Here is a 14,076-nt window from a genome sequence, read left to right as displayed (position 1 = left end):
TTTGATTTGTTATCAATATACTGGGTCAGCAGAGTACGTCCAAAGAAGACGCATCTAATTGTTAGCACACAGGGATAGTCCAAAGAAGGAGTGGATGCTTTCAGGCGTATTTCACATTTATATGACTTACTGTCAATGGAGAGATCACAAGAGAACTTTGAGTGGTCACATGATCTATTACACGTACACATGGACAGCTCCCAGGCACATGATGGATTGACTACACGTGGCAGCTGATGGGTCTCATGATGAAACACTGCAAGTATTCCTTACCTTTCTACACTTCCCCCATCAACTGCTCAGTTCATATGGCTCAATAAAAGTGGAAATTGTGACATTACACAACAGTGGAAGCTGAAATATAACGTAACCCGTGCCATTCTTCTCTACATCTTCCAGCTGCTGAGAGTTACCCTCTAGCTATAGATGGGCATCAGTGAACCAATTCCAGCATGGTAACGAATATTTGTTCTATCTTGTGAAAGACACCTTAAAATGATCTTCAGAGCACTCTTGCCTGTGTCAACAGGCATCAACATTCTGCTAAAACGTGGCACTACTACGTTTTAAGTAGTAGTGAAGCTCATTACTCCAATGACCAATTCCCAATATAGTCTTCAGCTTAAAAAACTTTAGGAATACGTTATTCTCTCGTTGTATCCAAATATCTCCTCCAGAAATGTTGCACCCCAGTATACTGATTTAATGGAAAGTTAAATATCCCCAATCAGAGGTCATAAAAATCAGTCTGTCTTCTTGCAAAGATTGTTTTTAATTCTAATATAAATAAAGTTTTGAAAAAAAATCCCTAAAAGAACAAAGATAGTGGCTACTGATGCGGTATGAATGGTGAGCTTATCAGGTCTGTCCAGTGCATGAAACAGCAGAGGGAGCCCAAACAGGTTCTGTGAGGAGGGTCGAGGAGAAGGACCACTTTCAAGGGAAGGAGACTGGCCCCTTGCTTCCTTTGTCTTCTTGCCTCCTTTTTCTTGGAGCCTCCCAACAGTAAGAAATCCGGTTAAGTGGAGACGTGTTAATAACTTAAAGTCCTCTGTCTTCTATCCTCGGTTTCTTATTTCTTGTTACGAAACCACATTTTACTTCCTATGGAAATAAGGAGGAAAATATTTTAACCAAACAAGAAACAAAAAGCAATTAGACTGATATCTTAAGACAAGGGTCTCCAAAATTTCTAATGAAAATACCAGTTTACTGTCCTTCAGACTTTAGGGGGGCTGGTCTGTGCCCGGTGAGGATAAACAATGGCCAAACTTTGGTATTAGTTAGGAGAAATAGTTGGTGCCAGTGGGAGTAATAGTGACCCATTTTTGTTGTCAGTTGAAGGAATTATGCCCCATCATTGGTGTCTGTGGAAGGAATAGTGCCCCATTGTCAGTGTCTGTGGCAGGAATTGTGCCCCATTGTCAGTGTCTGTGGAAGGAATTGTGCCCCATTGTCTGTGTCTGTGGAAGGAATAGTGCCCTATTGTTGATGTCAGTGGCAGGAATTATGCCCCATTGCTGGGGTCAGTGGCAGGAATATTGCCTCAAGGGCCGGATAAAGGCAAGCAAAGGGCTGCATCTGGCCCCATGGCCACAGTTAAAAGACCACTGTCCTAGGATAACCTGTTTCTTGGCCATAGAAGGTTGAAGCATGGGTTCATTTAAAATTTGTTGAATCAATTTTGTGATTTAAAGCTAGTCAAAAAAAGGTTCAAGTTGCTAAATAACTGTCTTTGTGAATGACCAGCATAACCCGGGTCCCTAAAACCTAACCTTAACTCCCAACAGCCTCAATTCAACATCTCACTTTGTTTCAAAAAAGGGTAAAGAAAACTGGTCACCAATAGGCATTTGTAGTCTAAATTTCCACCTTTAAAATAGTTAAAATAGTGTCTGCTTAGCTCAATCTCTTGATGTGAGCCCAATCACTAAAATCTTATAAAAGTTTTAACATGTTAAATGTAATTTCAAAAGTTTTTTCCAATATTTTTATATCTGTAGCTCACAATAAAAATAATATCTGGTGATCCTGCCATGAAGCCTTATTAGGCTTCTCAGGGGGACTACAAGTGGCTGTTTCAACACATAATATGCAGACATTGTCACCCTGAGAAATACTATACAGCCATAGGTGTGTGCAGGGGGTGTGTAATGGATTGCCTGGGCACACCCTAATGCACGCCCTCCGTGCACATTAGCACTCTGTGTGCCAGCACGGAGATTGGAAAGATCTCCCACTGATTTCTGCCATAAGAGTGTGGAGAGTGTGTGTGTAACACACACACACAGTATCTCACAAAAGTGAGTACATCCTTCACATTTTTGTAAATATTTTATTATACCTTTTCATGTGACAACACTGAAGAAATGACACTTACTACAATGTAAAGTAGTGAGTGTACAGCTTGTATAACAGTGTAATTTTGCTGTCCCCTCAAAATAACTCAGCACACAGCCATTAATGCCTAAACCACTGGCAAAAAAGTACACTCCTAAGTGAATAAGCCATTTTCCCTCCCCGGTGTCATGTGACTCATTAGTGTAACAAGGTCTCAGGTGTGAATGGGGAGCATGTGTGTTAAATTTGGTGTGATAGCTCCTCACTCTCTCATATTAGTCACTGAAAGTTCAACATGGCACCTCATGGCAAAGAGCTCTCTGAGGATCTGAAAAAAAAAAAAGAAATTGTTCTATATAAAGATGGCCTGGGCTGTAAGAACATTGCCAAGACCCTGAAACTGAGCTGCAGCATGGTGGCCAAGACCATACGGCGGTTTAACAGGACAGGTTCCACTCAGAACAGGCCTCGTCATGGTCGATCAAAGAAGTTGACTGCACGTGCTAAGCGTCATATACAGAGGTTGCCTTTGGGAAATAGACGTATGAGTGCTTCCAGCATTATTGCAGAGGTTGAAGGGGTGGGGATCAGCCTGTCAGTGCTCAGACCATACGCCGCACACTGCATCAAATTGGTCTGCATTTCTGTCGTCCCAGAAGTAAGCCTCTTCTAAAGATGATGCACAAGAAAGCCCGCAAACAGTTTGCCGAAGTCAAGCAGACTAAGAACATGGATTACTGGAACCATGTCCTGTGGTCTGATGAGACCAAGATAAACTTATTTGGTTTAGATGGTGTCAAGCGTGTGTGGTGGCAACCAGGTGAGGAGTACAAAGACAAGTGTTTCTTGCCTACAGTCAAGCATTGTGGTGGGAGTAGAGCTGCAACTAACGATTATTTTAATAATCGATTAGTTGCTGATTATTTTTTCGATTAATCGGATAAAATTATAAAAACACTCAATATGCCTTTTTTTTTCATTTATTTAAAATAATAATGAACAAACAGAGTGTAAGTGCCGGTTCACACTTGTGCGATGCGGGAAGGCTGCGAATTCGCAGCCTGTTCCCGCATCGCATCCGCACAAGAGGCAGTTCACACTGCCATATGCGATACGCAGGGGGTGTCAATTAAATGTTAACTATGTTAAAATGTTACTATGGAGGCTCTGGAAATTTAGAGTTAGCACCACAGTATATACAGAGGACCCTTGACGTGGGCACTGCCGCTTACGCTTATATTTGCAAATGTGTGCAAACAAAACCCTCTGTTTTTAATATAAACTGCCAGAAAGGGTCAATTTGGTTGTTTTGCAGGCTGGCAGGTGTGCTGGGAAATCTTTTGTTTGTGATGACATTTCTACTCAGACAGGGGGAGAATACAACTAAATAACAGAACACACACATATCCCTGAGAAGCAAAGGCTAACCTAGTATACCAAGTTAAGTGTGGAGATCCAGATACTAAGAAATGTATGATTTTTTTCAATGTACACCTACCAAAAATACATTATGCTATAATATATTTATGACAAAAACACCAAGATACAGTATGCTAGGCAATCATATAGGTGGTAGACTTAACTGATTTGCTAAGAAAAGAGTATACGCAGACATTGAGCAGGCAGACATTATCTCTTTGTGTTTTCCAGCTTACCTATTCTATTAAAAAACTTGTTGACTCCGCTCTGCTCCCCTCCCGGCAGCGTCTCCAGATATTCCTGGGCCCTGACCTCAAACAGACCTGTAAATACAAACAAATAGCGGGTGAGATCAGCATCTTCCGTACACACCCAGAATCCTTTGTGCTCACAGCTGTGTCGGCATCTGCGGGGGCTGCACAGTAAGCTCTCAGGGGTTGGGATTTCATGTCAGAAGAACAACAAAAGACAACAGGAAAGGAGGAAGGGTGCAAAACACTGACAATGCTTCTGTTTAATAATTGATTCTGCCATTTTAGTAGTTTGAGCAGATTGTTACACAGAAGGAGAAACCCCCCCCCCCCCCAAAAACTAATTTTCCTCCAATTGACAAAAAGGTTTTTTTTATGGGATGTTATAGTGTTGAAAGTGCTGTGTGGGCTAGAAAATATTACATATCCAATAATCTTTTTTCAAGTAAAAAACATTTTTTTGCAAGTACAGATATATGGCAAAAAGAAAAAAATCAGCGCAAAAATACTCTCTGTATATAGTGTTCTAAAAAATATGTATCACTCAAACTAGTGTGAATGCAAAAGTGAAATATGCTAGAAATATTTCGTCAAATAATCATAGCATCTGCATAGTGCAAAAATATTATCTAGAATGTTATATAAAAAAAATATGTGCAAATATATACAAAAAATCTATATAAGCAATCAACAATTTATTTGGCGCCAGATCAAAAAAGCTTTGTACAAATACAGAAATATACCCGTTGGTCCTGTCAGAAATTCAGTATCCTTACAAGTTCCTGTGCATGAATCTGGTTATCTCAAATAATGTTATCTGCTATCCCAGCTAACTTCTGCAAACTACAGAATACCTTCCCCCTATGCAACAATGCAAGGAAGTAGTCTGTAAATCTGTAGTCCTATCCCAGGATGACAATGTTGTTTCTCCATAGATACGGTACAGTGAATGTGTGATGTCACCTTACAACAGGAAGCATATTACTGGTAAGATCATCAAGTGAAAAATTGAAAAAAAAAAAAAAAAAAAAGAAGAAGGACAGAAAAAAAACGAATGGAGCCACCATATCTAAGGATCAGTAAACTGCAATAGATTATATTTTTTCTTTTGGATTTAGATACACTTTAAAGAGTATGTAAACCCAACATTTCATAATCCTGATATATGCCTGCTGTACCATGTACTTTTATGAAAAAGTGTCCTGTTCTCTTTGTATGGCTTCCTTTGTGTGAAATACCTGGTGTTCCTGCCAGTCCCCTACTAAAAATGGACCACACTAGACATGAGAGCACAGTGTGGTCAGCTTTCTAGCTGTGCAAGGAACTCAACCTGCTCTCCTCCAATGATCAGACTTGTGCAAATTACCTCCCCCACACACAGCCATTCACTGTTTGAACAAGTGTGCTACTGTTTATCCTTCCTTATCTCTGGGCCCCATATGCAGCTGAGAACAGACGTTATGTGATCACTTCAAAAACAGGTAAAAAACCAAAACAAAAAAAACAGGTAAATAAAAAAAAAAAAACTGTATTTTTTTATATACACAAAATGTTTTATATTTTATTTCTATTTTAAACTGAATGGGTTGTTTTACAAGGTGATCGTTTACATATACTTTAATCCGCTTCCTTTCTAAATCACTGTATAGATTAAATAAAACCATTAAATAGGCCACAACAATTGCTTTGTCTTCAATAAGTCAGAGCAGACTGACAGACTTGCACTAAGGGAGAAAAGCTGAAAAGCAGACTCGCTGCAAAAAACCCGAAATTGGGCTCACTGACCTTTGGTTCCCTGTTTCCTCATCTCTCTCTCTTGGCTAAAGCCTCCAAATGTTTGAGTCTCCATGAAGACCTCCAGGAATCGGCGGACACTCTTGGAAGAGATGGATTTGCGAAAGGCATCGCGGAGGAGCGTCCTCTCCTCCTGCTCCCCAGGAACCATGAACAAAGAGTAATGACCAACTATCTCCACAAAGAAGCGGACAAAGGCCTCAGATACCACGTCATTGAGAGCGCTGGAATCTGGAGGAGAACAAATTTATATTATTTATGGGAAATTAGGGTTTGCCACCCCAATAAAGTTATATTAATATTTCTGATGCATAGTGAGCGCATTCTCTTTCTTATAATTAGAATACAGAAGAGATTTTATGCAGAATAGTGCCCTATAACTGACTTCTAACTAGCCAAAAAGTGTATTACTAAGTCTTCACCAAAACTCGAACGGTGAATTCCTCTGGCGAGCCCAAGACCCCCCAATCCAATCCTGCACAAGGTTTTTCAAAGAGGATTTTGCAAAATTCACTACACATACCTGTTTTGAAGCCAATCCAGTCCAGTCTAAAGCGGCAGATGCTGTGTGCAGAAGACAGCCGACAACGGCTAGGAAATGCCTGGGAAGTGACGTCACCCATAGACTTACTATGGGGATTCTGTTTTCGGCTGCCTCTTCTGCACACTCCCACACAGAGAAGCCACTGCTGACAGCTCAGTGTGGGACCTGAGCAGAGCGGCTGCAGAAAAGGCACGTATAGCAATTTTTGCTTTACAGAGCGAGAGACTTGTTTTAGAATGTGGCTGCCAGTAGATTTAGAGTTATGCCCCGTACACACGTTCAGATAATCGTACGATAAAACTCGATTTCGACCTGATCGGACGATAATCTGATCGTTAGTACACAGCTTTCGACAGCCGATCACAACAGTTGGTAAAACAAAATCCGAAGGGACAAACAGGAAAACTTCTGTCGTACGATAGCCCCGCTAACAACAATCGTTTCATCAGTACACTATGCGTCCGCTAAAAATTGATCGACAAAGACCGCGCATGATCAGAAACCCTAAAATAGCACGGAAAAAGCCTGGCTGCCATTGTTTTTGTTTTGCACCATCTGATGCGTAGCCAAGCAACCAGGAAGCTTTTCCCAAATCGTACGACAAAAATCATATGGTTTGTACGCATTGTTGAATTCGATGTTAGTATCATTCAACAAAATCCGAATGATAAGTCGTCTGATTATCTGAACGTGTGTACAGGGCATACGTTTCTGGATGAACTTTAAAATCTTGGGTAAACTACATAGTGGGTGAATTCCAAAGACCCAGTTTGGTGCCACATCATATAAATGGACCAGATATCCCAGTTCTAATAGGATCTGTAGGACGTAAAAAGGTTTCCTGAGCCAGATGATGAAATCAAGCTCTAGGTTTGCACTTTCATTGACCAAGCTAAAAAAACGAAGCTACAGATGGAGGTTATTAAAGGGACAAATAGTTCTAATCTTAAAAAAAAGATAGAAACTCTGCCATTTACCTTGTTGGCCATTAGCAGAAGTGTCTATTTCACTAGCCAACTCATTCCTCTGCTCCAAGATCTGTTCCAGAGCAGCTTGCAATTTCCGGGGGAGGATGGAATCTTCGTCATCCATCTAGAATACAGAGGAAAAGATTTGTGATTGTGGTTCTAATGATAATCGGACTGCAGAGATTTTCATTGTTAGAGGAAGGGTGATGCAAACATCAACAGACTCTCCCAAATCTTGGGAATGATAGAGAAGAGGAGGGAGCAGATCATTAGTTGCCACAATGCACAATGCGAAGAGAACTATAGGAAAACTGCTAAATACAAAGCCGATCATTCTATGTCCCAGGGGAAGGGGTTATGCATAGAGATCTAGAGCTAAAATACTGCTAACAAATATATAGGGCAGAATTTTTTTTTTTGGGGGGGGGGGGGCATTTATAAAACTAGGTGCTTCCTGTAAGTTCTACAAGACATAAGTGTTCTTCTTTCGGTTATCAAGGTAAAGCAGATGGCAAGCTGTTTTAGTATTGACAGTAGCACTCACCTGGCTGAGGAAGCGATCATTCCCGAGGTCCACCAGGAGAACCTGTATATAAACAAAACAAAGGTCTTTCATTTCCTGTTTCTGGGGGGGCTTTCCAGTACCCTCTTCTGCATTTGCCATCCTTCCTGCCTAGTGTAGTGTCCACAGCAGCTGGGTCTGAGCCATTTCTACATTGTACACATCCTCAGCTGTGGTTTGAGGTTTCCCTACCACTGACCAGAAATGACAAATCCTTTCAACGTCCTGGAGCCGGTCCAATCACTGCCCAGCCGCTGCTTTAGACTCACACTGAACAAATGCTGAACAGGGACATCAGGAAACTGAAACTGCACTGATTAAAGGATATCTCCCATTAGAGAAAGAGAAGCTCTTTAAAGCAGATCTATGAGATTTTAGCGTATGTTTTTAGAAGCTTTAAAAAGACCCTGTCACCAAACATTAAAACTTTGCAGTAACAGAAGAATTAAGTATTTTAAAAGCTTACATGCAGCATCTTTTTTATTACCATAAACAATTTTGCAAAAATGCTTCTGAACTTGCTAGAGAAGAAAGACTCCAAGGAGAGACAGTTCCCCAGCACAGCCCTCTCGCTCCTTGCACCAAATAGCCCTCTTCTGTTTTTTTGGAGTAAAGATTATTGTTCATATTTAATCATCTTCTCTTCTGGGAGTGTCCAATTACTGTCTGTGCTGGCTCAGCTCCTCTGCCCCTCCTCTTACCATACATAACCTATATATGCAGCTGAGGAGTGACGGGGAATACACTTGGGTGACAGTTCTGAGTCTGCTGTGGCTGCTGACATTATGTCCAAGCGAGTTGCACCCAGCAGCACTTAGAGCTTTTGGAGGTCTGCACAAAGGAGGCTTTTACAGGCAAATACCAGGCAAAAAATATGTGAAATGCACATATAATCTTATTAGATAAATGTTGTTCAAATGAAAGGTCTGGTGACAGGGTCTCTTTAAAGTGTATGTCAAGACAAAACCTAGCTTTGGATAGAGTGAGGAAAAAATTCTGTTGACAACAGTTTCAATAGACATGAAGTGAAGAAAAAGTCAGCAAATGGAATACAGACAAAAATAACAATCTGACAGCGGTTCTAGCCCTTCACTATTCACATAAAGCAAAGCAATCTTATTCTGCCTGTATTGCTGTTTAAGAGTTCCCCATCACCTTGTTTCTGGTAAAAGGTTCTCTGCAAGATAGGAAGTTAGAGGAAATCTCTCTCTAATGAGCCATGGACAGCAGGAAAAAACTGACAAGAGTGCTAACCCTTCTTTATCAAATCAAAACATTTTGGCTGAACATACACATTAAAACATAAAATATGTGTTCCTAGTGACTCTTCCCCTCCCTTTGGACCTGTCCAGGGGCCGACAGCTTATCATTTACAGCCATACACAGAAGGGTGTTGTTTTTGGCATGCGAGGGCCCTTCTCTGCCTCCGGAAGCCATTAGTTAATTACGGTAATTATTTCTCTCTTGTGAAAACTGGGCCACTGACTGACTGCCAAAATCAGCATGATACAATGTGCTCATCTGTCAGCAATGTCCATGGATGAGCGTCCAGATACAAAATATCTCACTTTGTTTAATTCAAATTGTGATCAACAGCGTTTTAGAGAAGTGTTATTTATATCTACAAATGCGACATGGCATGTACCTTGTTAAACCTACCCTGGTAAAATAAAACCCCATCAGTAAAAAAAAAAAGAAGTTACTACTACTTAAAGTGGAACTACAGGTCAATTAAAAATGCCATACGGTTTGTGATGCAGTCTGTCAGTAGCATTAAGTGACAGTAAACTTTTAATTCAGTTTCATACATATCTAGCTAAAAGAGATTTCCCCGACAGTACTTTATTTCTGCCACTAGATGTCCTTCTGATGGCCAGCATCACTTAACCCATTTCTTGAGCCCAGGCCATTCTAGACCTGACCCCATCCTGTGATTGGACAGTGAGAAATAATGCAGCACAGTGAACAGCACATCAATCTTTCCTCTCCTCCTATCAGCATGCTTCTTGTCAGCGCACAAATCAATTGGCTCCTTGTAGTGCTCTACCTCTCACGTTCCAGCTTTGCTGAACAGCGACTGTAAGAGGTCAATACCAGATCACAATCAGGAGCTTACACTGTTTGTATTTTAAAAAAATACACTTATTGATGTATTAAAGAATACAGAGCTGCAATCAATTGTGTCTTATTTCTGCCTAGAGTTCAGCTTTTTATTTGGCTTAGATACAAGGTTTCTGGCACTTTGTTCCAGGCGACAATAAGGCACTGTATTAATCAATAAAACCTATTTATTGTAATGAATTAGCTTCATTGTGCAAATGTGTATTAAAGACCCCTTTGTAGTCTGTACTTTCCCACATCAGTGATCTCACTAAATTGGAGCTTTATCAATTTTTATCAAGCAAAACAGAATGGTTTATGTCAGAAGTGATATTTGAGTAGAAAGAACCAGTCTGTACTGTCCCCACTGCTATGAAAAGGCTGAATGCATGCTCAGCTTTCTATTACTTTATCCTTACACAGAACTTAAGTGATCCTCCAGGTGCTTGCTGTAAATTCCAAGGATACATAAAGTGTTTATAAAGTCAGAATTTTTTTTTTTTTTAATACATTAAGGTAAAAATAAAACCCCAGTCTCCCCTAAATACTTACCCGACTCCAGTGATGTAACAAGAACCTTCAGGGCCCCAGTGCAAGAAACCATGAAGGGCCCTCCTGACCTATGGATGGGGACCTTCCCTACGAGATTATTTATTTTTAATTGTAAAAAAATAAAATGATTTTTACATTTTTCTTTTACAATTTTAGCTCTGTAGAGAGCTTCCTGACCATTCATAAACTGAAGTTTAGAAAACACAGTTTACTTTCCCTCGGTTATGAATGGACATAGTGATTGGTGTGGATCACAGACTCTCCATTCAGAAAGGGGCTGGTAAATTACACATTTACCGGCGCCCTCCCCGTTCTTCCTCCTGACAGATTAAGGAGGGGGGGGGGGCAGGAGAGAGCACATAGGGGCAGCAGAAAAATAAGCTAGATACAAGGAGCGGTAGGTGTGTCTGCATATAGAGAAACCAATCTCCATTTTCCTGCTGCAACCTACACACATTCAGCAGAGGAAAATGGAGAGATTGGTTCCATCATATGCAGTCGCCCCCGCCGCTCCTCCTATCCAGGCATACGGGGGGGGGGGGGGGGTTATCGCAAATGCGACCCCTGTAGGTATGCCCCTGCCTGAGCCCGATCTAAATCCAGTGATATGCACAAGAGCACAGGCTCTTGGCTTTCCCTCTTACTGGCTTAGACACAGCAGCGGGAGTCATTGGGGCAATTGAGAAGGGTGCAGGTGCGGGATAATAGTTTCATTAGCATGTTGATGAGGTGGAAAGGAAGGAAACCGGGAAGACAAAATATAAGCACTTTAAATTTCAACTCTAATGTGTAGCTAAACTCACAAACAAATCTAATATCCTACAGCTTACCAATCCAAAAGGCTAGGTTCATGCTTTCCTGACACACAGAGAAACACGCTGCCCTTTAGCAGATGCGTGGCGGTGCCAGTAAGTGTTAATGGCCTCCATGTATCTAACATCCATATCTTTACACATGTCAAACGCATGGTGCTGGAGCACCATGCAGTTGGTATGGAATGTTTATGGAAAAGGGTCAGGGACTTCTTTTCGGTATTTCTTTTGTGTAGGGCAGCCTACTGAAATAAACAGGCTGCCCAACACATGTAGGCGTAAATCTAGCCTTAGATGTGGTGGCTGCACAAGATTTTTTTTCTCCAGACTTTTCTTCTTTATCTTCAGCTGGTGACTCAGCCAAAAAAAAAAAAAAAAAAACCTTGTCCTAGGGTGAAAACCACACTCAGGGCTCTTTCACACGGTCCGCCTCCGTAGGCGGATCCGTGCTGCTCAGCGGGGATCGATCCGCGATCCCCGCTGAGCCGGTGGATGACAGCTACGTCTCCGCTTGCAGTGCAGAGAGGGAGGTGTCACAGCCCCCTCTGCTCTCTATGGGGAATCGGATGAGAGCGGACCGCCTGTCCGCTCTCATCCAATCCGATCCCCAGGACGGATGGAAAATAGGGTTTCCATCAGTCCGGATTTCACGGACAGGATCGGATGCGGATGGCAGCGGGTGTCAGTGGACATGTCACCGCTGACATCCGCTGCTCCATAGGGCTGAATGGGGCATCCGATCAGATCCGCCTAAAAAACTGACCGGCGGATCTGATCGGACCGCCCGTGTGAAAGAGACCTCACTGTACTGTTTTTTTGAAGAAGACACATTTTCACCTTAAGACAGAAGCAAGAAGACATCTTTCCCTCTTCTCTGAACATCTCGCCCTGTTCTCATCCCCATAAAATAGTGTAAGGTGTTTTTTATTTTACAGTAGAGAACTAAGGAGAGCTGATTTCATCTTTGCTTCCAGTTTTGTATTCTGCCGGCAGGGAGCCTTCTCTGCTGGCAGAACACTGTGATCCATGCAGGTTGCTATAGCTGCTGGCAGTATTCGCATGAAAAAAATCTAACAGGGTGCTTGTACTGAAGTCAATCGATGGAACTACTTCAGTATAACCAACCTGGCAATAGATTGATCAAACCTCGAGTTCTCCTTGCTGAACCAGCCGAGATTCGATCCACCTATGGCTGGCTTTAGTCTCATTCATCTTGACATGTTCTGTAATGTGAAGAGGTTTTGTAGCTTCTCCAAGCCACTTCTTCAGGTATAAATCACATCTAATCACCATGAAATGTGTCAAGGCAAGTGGATGGGAGGTGTGAAACATCTGCCCCGATGCATTACATGCTGAATGGATTAAAGCTCACTTTTTGCTTGCGAAAATTGATGAGACCTCAACAAATGCAATAAGGTGTTGGATTAACGAAGAAGCATCTTTATTATCCAGTGAAGGTGGTCATTTGTCACTAGTGTAAGAATATACTATATATACACAGAATCTCACAAAAGTGAGTACACCCCTCACATTTTTGTATATATTTTATTAGATATTTTCATGTGACAACACTGAAGAAATTACACTTTGCTACAATGTAAAGTAGTGAGTGTACAACTTGTATAACAGTACAAATTTGCTGTCCCCTCAAAATAATTCAAAACACAGCCATTAATGTCTAAACCGCTGGCAAGAAAAGTGAGTACACCCCCAAGTCAAAATGTCCAAATTGAGCCCAAAGTGTCAATATTTTGTGTAGCCACAATTATTGTCCAGCACTACCTTAACCCTCTTGGGCATGGAGTTCACCAGAGCTTCACAGGTTGCCACTGGAGTCCTCTTCTCCATGATGACATCACGGAGCTGGTGAATGTTAAAGACCTTGCGCTCCTCCACCTTCCATTTGAGGATGCCCCACAGATGCTCAATAGGGTTTAGGTCTGGAGACATGCTTGGCCAGTCCATCACCTTTACCCTCAGCTTCTTTAACAAGGCAGTGGTCATCTTGGAGGGGTGTTTGGGGTCATTATGTTGGAATACTGTCCTGGGGGCCCAGTCTCCGAAGAGGGGGGGGGGGGGGGGATCATGCTCTGCTTTAGTATGTCACAGTACATGTTGGCATTCATGGTTCCCTCAATGAACTGTAGCTCCCCAGTGCCTGCAGCACTCATGCAGCCCCAAAGTATGACACTCCCACCACTATGCTTGACTGTAGGCAGGACACACTTGTCTTTGTACTCCTCATCTGGTTGCCGCCAAACACGCTTGACACCATCTGAACCAGATAAGTTTATCTTGGTCTCATCCGACCACAGGATATTGTTCCAGTAATCCATGTCCATAGTCTGCTTGTCTTCAGCAAACTGTTTGCGGCTTTCTTGTGCATCCTCTTTAGAAGAGGCTTCCTTCTGGGGCGACAGCCATGCAGACCAATTAAATGCAATGTGCTGCATATGGTCTGAGCACTGACAGGTTGACCCCCCACCCCTTCAACCTTTGCAACAATGCTGGCAGCACTCCTATGTCTATTTTCCAAAGATAAGCTCTGGATATGACGCTGAGCACGTGCACTCAACTTCTTTGGTCAACCATGGCGAGGCCTGTTCTGAGTGAAACCTGTCCTGTTAAACCGCTGTATGGTCTTGGCCACCATACTGCAGCTCAGTTTCAGGGTCTTGGCAAGTTTCTTATAGCCTAGGCAGTCTTTATGTAGAGCAACAATTCTGTGTGAGCA

At 42.1% G+C, this 14,076-nt stretch overlaps 1 protein-coding gene across 3 annotated transcripts in view; it reads right to left on the bottom strand.

Annotated features, from left to right (window-relative positions):
- Positions 1-294: 294 nt before the first annotated feature.
- The window catches only part of DENND2A (DENN domain containing 2A), a 187,748-nt gene continuing 173,966 nt past the window's right edge, over positions 295-14,076 (bottom strand). For all 3 annotated transcript variants that reach the window (XM_082255066.1, XM_082255068.1, XM_082255067.1), the window contains 5 exons: positions 7,861-7,902; positions 7,326-7,440; positions 5,796-6,035; positions 3,996-4,082; positions 295-1,104 (listed from right to left, as the gene is read on the bottom strand). In XM_082255066.1, the coding sequence (XP_082111192.1) occupies positions 1,073-1,104; positions 3,996-4,082; positions 5,796-6,035; positions 7,326-7,440; positions 7,861-7,902 (516 nt within the window). In that variant the 3' untranslated portion in view covers positions 295-1,072. The remainder of the gene's footprint in view (positions 1,105-3,995; positions 4,083-5,795; positions 6,036-7,325; positions 7,441-7,860; positions 7,903-14,076) is intronic.

Source organism: Pelophylax lessonae (genome assembly GCF_965119305.1).
Source record: "Pelophylax lessonae genome assembly, chromosome: 4".
NCBI lineage: Eukaryota > Metazoa > Chordata > Amphibia > Anura > Ranidae > Pelophylax > Pelophylax lessonae.
The sequence above is the reverse complement of the archived record's forward strand: the minus strand, read 5'-3'. Positions and strand labels throughout refer to the sequence as shown.